At 36.0% G+C, this 7,172-nt stretch overlaps 1 protein-coding gene across 1 annotated transcript; it reads left to right on the top strand.

Moving 5' to 3' along the window:
- Positions 1-983: 983 nt before the first annotated feature.
- On the top strand, positions 984-1,983 carry LOC127560783 (olfactory receptor 2T27-like). The gene has a single exon (XM_051995652.1). It carries the CDS (start codon positions 984-986, stop codon positions 1,923-1,925), a length of 942 nt encoding a protein of 313 aa, XP_051851612.1. The 3' UTR covers positions 1,926-1,983.
- The last annotated feature ends 5,189 nt before the right edge of the window (positions 1,984-7,172 follow it).

The raw sequence follows: 7,172 nt of genomic DNA, 5'->3' as shown, positions 1-7,172 counted from the left end.
GTATGTGGCACATATAAAGCATTTAAAAACTGTTAGATACTATTACTATAAATAACTATTATACAAGGTAAAATAGATTAAAAATCATTTATTGAACATGGCAGATAAGAAAGGAGAAAAAATCGAAGACATTGAGTCTTGAAGTCTAGGAGACTAGGAAAATATTGGTATGACTAAAAGAAATAGGGCAGTCAAGTGCAATATATTTTCATTAGCACAGGGAGAAATTATGAATTTAGTTTTATACTTGTTGATTTGGAGTTATTAGTAGGAGAATGTTAAAAGAGGAACTTGGGAATATGAGGCTGCAGCTCTCTTGAGCTGGAAATGGAAATGTAGTTCTAGAAATAATCAACATAACATTTGAATATATATATGACAGTGAATTAAATTGCTAAAAAAAAAAAATTCAGTCTAGAGAAAGAAGTCTTCATAAAATGTCCTGGCAGACTAAGAAAGGAGTAAGGTCTTCATCATTGGAGGTCTTCAAACAAGAGACTGATAATGTATCATTGATATTGTATATTGGATTAGTTTTGTAATCTATGTATTTAACTTCTGAGATCCTTCCAATTTCTAGGGTTTATGATTCTACCTGTTTCCAAGTGAACACTTATCATAATCAAATGAAAAGAGGACGCATTCATAAAAGACTGAAAAAATCAATCAATACAATATTTATAAGCTAGTTTGTTTTGGACTGAATCTACTTTATCTTTTGGTATGTTTATATATAAAAATGTTTAAAATGATCAGTATAGGAGTCATCAATAAGTAATTATTTTACAAAAATAACTATTTAGAAGTACTACTAAGAATTTTCTGAAGAGATATCTAAGTCTGTGAAAAAGGATTACATAAATTTATACTAAAATAAAATATCCAGTAATTGTTCATAATTGTTGTTTTGTTTTTCAGTCTCCCTCTTTCTCCCTATACCTATTTCTAGAGGCTCCTTCATTTCAAGCAGAAAAGAATGAAACATGGAGAAGAGCAATGAAACATCAACAACAGATTTCATTCTTCTGGGACTGTTCCCCGAGTTCAAATATTCTGGTCTCTTTGTTTCTATTATTATGTCTATCTACCTCATTGCTTTAACTAGCAACTCTGTATTGATTCTTCTGATCTGGGTAGATTCCCGACTCCATACACCTATGTACTTCCTGCTCAGCCAGCTCTCCATCATTGATGTGGCCTATATTTCAAGTTCTGTTCCCAAAATGGCTATTAATTATTACCTAGGGAAACAAAATATTTCTCTAGTTGGTTGTGGAACCCAAATGTTTTTTTGTTTGACTCTCGGAGGTTCTGAATGCCTTCTTCTGACCTTTATGTCCTATGATCGCTATGTAGCTATCTGTAAACCTCTCCATTATTCTATTATTATGGGTTCCAAGATTTGTGTGCAGATGACAGTAATGTCCTGGGTTGGGGGTGTCTTAAATTCTCTAATTCAAACAATCTACACCATGCATTTCCCCATCTGTGGCTCTAGGGAGATTCATCATTTTTTCTGTGAGATGCCTGCTATCTTAAAGCTCTCCTGTGAAGATACCTCAGATTATGAAATGGGAGTGTTTGTGGTAAGCATTGTGTTTATCATCCTTCCTTTTAGTCTCATTGTAACTTCTTATACTTTCATCTTATTCACTATCCTCCACATGAACTCACCTGAGGGGAGGAACAAAGCCCTAGCCACTTGCTCCTCCCACTTGACTGTGGTAAGTCTCTACCTGGGCCCAGGCATTGTAGTGTATATGACACCTGGCTCCTCCCATACCACAGGGTTAAATCAGGGTCTTTCTGTATTCTATACCATACTTACACCCATGCTGAATCCACTCATTTACAGTCTGAGGAACAAAGATGTTTTAGAGGCACTAAGGAAGACTATGAGAAAATCTCTTTTCAAAGTAAAATAGAATGATTTTACATTGCTTTTGCCAATGCTATTTGAGGCATCAGAAAAATTTTAAAATATTTGACCCCTTGACCTCTGTGTAAAGTCATATAATCTTGTTTAATCTATCTGATCATTTTTTTATTTCTGAAAGCAGATTTTTAAACTTAACTAGAAGTTGATTTTACATCTACCTTTTGAAATTAAACATCTATATTTTTATTGGAACGAGACTTTTTATCATCCTCCTTTAGGAGTTGAATGGATTACTATTTCTGATTCCATTTCTTTTCTGCTAACATTATTGTTGTTGTTCAGTTATTTCAGTCATGTCCAACTCTCCTGTCCCCATTGGGGTTTTTTGGCAAAGATAATGATGTAGTTTGCCATTTCCTTGTTGAACTCATTCTACAGATGAGGAAACTGTAGCAAACAGGGTTAAGTGATTACCCAGAATCATTCCCTAGTAAAGAGGCTTAATTTTAACTCAGATCTTCCTGACTTCAAGCTCAGCACTCTCTCTATTTCATCACCTCACTGCCTAGAGGGCTAACATTGGGCTCTTCTATTCCTGAATCTGGCAAGATCCAATTGTGAGGATCATCCTGGGCATAGCAGTTAACTTTCACATAAGCCTCTCTCATGTGAGGGGAAAAAAAATGGTACTACACATCTTTTTTTTTTTAATAACTTTTTATTGACAGAACCCATGCCAGGGTAATTTTTTACAGCATTATCCCTTGCACTCACTTCTGTTCCGATTTTTCCCCTCCCCCTCTTCCCCCCCTTCCCTAGATGTCAAGCAGTCCTTTACATGTTAAATAGGTTACAGTATATCCTAGATACAATATATGTGTGCAGAACCGAACAGTTCTCTTGTTGCACAGGGAGAATTGGTTTCAGAAGGTATAAATAACTCGGGAAGAAAAACAAAAATGCAAGCAGTTTATATTCATTTTCCAGTGTTCTTTCTTTCAGTGTAGCTGCTTCTGTCCATCCTTGATCAATTGAAACTGAATTAGCTCTCTTTATCGAAGAGATCCACTTCCATCAGAATACATCCTCATACAATATCGTTGTCGAAGTGTATAATGATCTCCTGGTTCTGCTTATTTCACTTAGCATCAGTTCATGTAAGTCTCGTCAGTCCTCTCTGTATTCATCCTGCTAGTCATTCCTTACAGAACAATAATATTCCATAACGTTCATATACCACAATTTACTCAACTATTCTCCAATTGATGGGCATCCATTCATTTTCCAGCTTCTAGACACTACAAACATTTTGGCACATACAGTTCCCTTTCCCTTCTTTAGTATCTCTTTGGGGTATAAGCCCAGTAGAAACACTGCTGGATCAAAGGGTATGCATAGTTTAATAACTTTTTGAGCATAGTTCCAAATTGCTCTCCAGAATGCTGGATGTGTTCACAATTCCACCAACAATGTATCAATCTCCCTGCTTTCCCACATCCCCTCCAATATTCCGCATTATCTTTCCCTGTAATTCTAGCCAATCTGACAGGTGTGTAGTGGTATCTCAGAATTGTCTTAATTTTCACTTCTCTGATTAATAATGATTTGGAGCATATTTTCATATGTCTATAAATAGTTTTAATTTCTTTGTCTGAGAATTGTCTGTTCATATCCTTTGACCATTTATCAATTGGAGAATGGCTTGATTTCTTATAAATTAGAGTCAATTCTCTATATATTTTGGAAATGAGGCCTTTATCAGAACCTTTGACTATAAAAATGTTTTCCCAGTTTATTGTTTCCCTTCTAATCTTGTCTGCATTTGTTTTGTTTGTACAAAAACTTTTCAATTTGATATAATCAAAATTTTCTATTTTGTGGTCAATAATGATGTCTAGTTCTTCTTTGGTCATAAATTCCTCCCTCTTCCACAGGTAAACTATCCTATGCTCTTCCAATTTGTTTATAATCTCATTCTTTATGCCTAGGTTATGAACCCATTTTGACCTTATCTTGGTGTACGGTGTTAAGTGTGGGTCAATGCCTAGTTTCTGCTATACTAATTTCCAATTTTCCCAGCAATTTTTGTCAAATACTGTGTTCTTATCCCAAAAACTGGGGTCTTTGGGTTTGTCAAACATTAGATTATTAAAGTTATTGGCTGTTTTATCTTTTGAACCTAACCTATTCCATTGATCAACTAGTCTATTTCTTAGCCAATATCAGATGGTTTTAGTAACTGCTGCTTAATAATATAATTTTAGATCTGGTACAGCTAGGCCACCTTCATTTGATTTTTTTTTTCATTAATTCCCTTGAAATTCTTGACCTCTAGATCTTGATCTAGAGATAGAAGAAGTAGGACTGCTGTAATTATTACGGATCAAACAAACAATGGTGTTTGATATTGGGATATTGCAGGGGGTTTTATGTTGATGATAGTTGTAATAAAGTTAATAGCCCTCAGAATGGATGAGATTCCTGCCAGATGAAGTGAAAAGATAGCCAAGTCTACAGAGGCTCCTGCGTGAGCGAGATTGCCTGCTAGAGGGGGGTAGACAGTTCATCCTATTCCATTTTTCCATATGAACTTTGTTGTTATTTTTTCTAGGTCATCAAAATAGTTTTTTGGGAGTCTGATTAACACCTACACATCTTAAAAAACAGAGGCTCAAAGGAAATAGTATTTGTAAAGTTTTATGGCTAAAAATGCTTTGTAAATGTAAATTTGTATGATAAGGACATTGATGTGACATGTCTTAATTTTTCTCCCTAATTTCTTAAATGTGATGAAACAAATTGATAGTGTTCTGAACCTTATATTATTGAAGTAAATGAGTAGGAATAAGAAGTCTCTTTTGGCTTGTACACTGACTATTCTACCTTCATTGTATTTCAAGGTGATTGCAATAATTTTCCATTTGGTCTCCCTACTTCCTCTCTCCCTGATGAGGGATGAGGATAATGATGAAAAGGTTAGGCAGGAATGGGTGGGGTTCCTTCTCTCCAAAGTTCGAGTTCTGAGCAAAGGAATTCACTAAACCCAGAGGCTGTGATAAAAGGCTTTATTTTAACAATAAAAAGATACCAAATTCTCTAGGCGAGCACATCATTTTCAAGGAAGAAGTGATCTACAAAAAGTCATTTTTTGAAGACTATTTTATATATGAGTGTAAGGGAAGTCTCAAGTAAATGTGAAATCTTGCTGGGGAGGAGGGGGGTTGTGACTTCCCCCAAGAAAGCTTATCTTGTCCTGAGATTGAGTTTGTAGCTCAAAGGAGACATTTTTGGTGATTTTACATAATTTTACACAGTTTACTCAGGTCATACTGAGTTCACTCTCATCATCCCTATATATAGCTATCAAACCAACCTATATATAGCTATCAAAATGCTTTTCCTAAAACAAAGGTCTGACTGAGGAATGGACCCCAAAACTCTCTAAAACTCCTTAAACTCCTTGAACCTTATGTCTGTGGGACTCTGCCCCACAGAGGAAACAAGATAAACAGCTTTATTCTGTTATCTTGGTGGGACTAGTTGAAGCATTCAATTCCAAGATTTTCTACCCCTATTGTTGACTCAACCACTCTTAGTAAGTGGTCTCATCCAGGCCTGGGGGCAGTGACAGCATTGAGGAAATCTCATTTAATTGAAACTTGTCTCAGATTTCCTTATAAAAACTGCAACTTGGAACTCATTTCTTTGCAGAGGTTCTAACATGCCATGCCATGCTATCCTATGCTATGCTATGCCAAGGAAACTTCTGCCTGCTGAGATGATATTCTCTTCCAGCACTACCCTCACTTTATCCTCGGACCTATTTCCCTAACAAGACTTTATGCCACTCTGTCAGGATTTCTCTATGCCTCTCTGTCAGGATTTTTCTACCTGAAACGTTACTTCCCAATGCCTATAATAAACCTCTTTTATCAATCTAGGTTTTCAGGTTTGTAAATTTCTTTACAGAAAATCTTTGTACCACCAGAAGGGGATTCTCCAAAACTCCCTACTTTTGAGCCAAATCCCCAGGGGGTGTAGGGGAGCCAAACCTCTCTATTTGGTTCCTTGAACCCCAAACCTACCACTAGACCTCATTATTTAACTCCCTGACCACCAGGAACCCTAATCTCATTTTGGTTCCCTTAATCTAGACTTCATCATTTAATTCCATGACAGAAGGGAACCCCAAAATCTAAACCTCATCATGACCATGTCATCTCCTTAGACAATAAATTTCAATGATTCCTCATTCATTTTAGAATTATATGGAAACTCTCTTTTATTTGGCATTTATTGAAGCATATTTTCCTGAAAGTGGGAAGAGTTCCAGCCTAACAGTTCGTGGAGAATGTTTTACTAGAAAATACTAGAGAATGTGTTCTTTATCTTTCTCTCCCTCCCTCATTATGTTGATAACTTTTGTTTTTATATGACAGTACTTTCTGGATTTTTTTGACACTGATTCACAACCTGATTCTTTCCTTTCCAGCTCTTTTCACACTTGCTCTTCACTATACATTCTCTGAATGGTCCAGATTGAGGGGCATATAATGTTCCTCACACAGAATGCTCTCTCTTTTATCTCCATCATTTGCACTGACTGTCCCCAATGCCTAGGATGTTTTCCCATTATGCTTCCTCCTGGAAGCACTGGTTCCCTTCAAGGCAGCACAAGTACTACCTTTTAAATGAGGCTTTTCCTGTAAGAATTCTTTCTTTCTCTTTAAGATTACCCTATTTTTGCTATGTGTTTGTCTATCTATACACATGCTATTTTCCCAATTATGATGTAAACTTCTTGAGGGCAATGACAATTTCCTTTTTGTCTTACTATATCCTGGGGACAGTGCTCTCTAAAATAAGCACATAGAAAATTCTTATTAATTGATTAGTATTAAGGTAGAGACTTAAGGAGTTACAGTATGCAGGAAAAATCTGACACTTCCTTTTTGTAGTCACTTTCCCCAGGACTGAATCTTGTCTGAGTTCTGATCTCATTTTTCTCCCCTCATCCCCCTAGTCTTAATTCCTAGTCCTTGCTCTTTCACTTTTTTTTCCTTTTGTAATTGTATGGAATGGAAAGAGAAGATGAAGAATTTACAGGGATGTGTGAATGCTTTTTCTTTATTTTATTTTCATTATTTCTGCATTTCCCTATGACCTATATGTAGACCTCTTTTTACTTAAATTTGGGGCCAGTTGCAGACACATTTACTTAACCTACATTGGTGTCATTCATCAATGTCTGACATTGTTTAACCTATTAATTTAAACACTGTCAGCTCAGTTA

This window comes from Antechinus flavipes, chromosome 4 (assembly GCF_016432865.1).
Source record: "Antechinus flavipes isolate AdamAnt ecotype Samford, QLD, Australia chromosome 4, AdamAnt_v2, whole genome shotgun sequence".
NCBI classification, from domain to species: domain Eukaryota; kingdom Metazoa; phylum Chordata; class Mammalia; order Dasyuromorphia; family Dasyuridae; genus Antechinus; species Antechinus flavipes.
The sequence above is the reverse complement of the archived record's forward strand: the minus strand, read 5'-3'. Positions and strand labels throughout refer to the sequence as shown.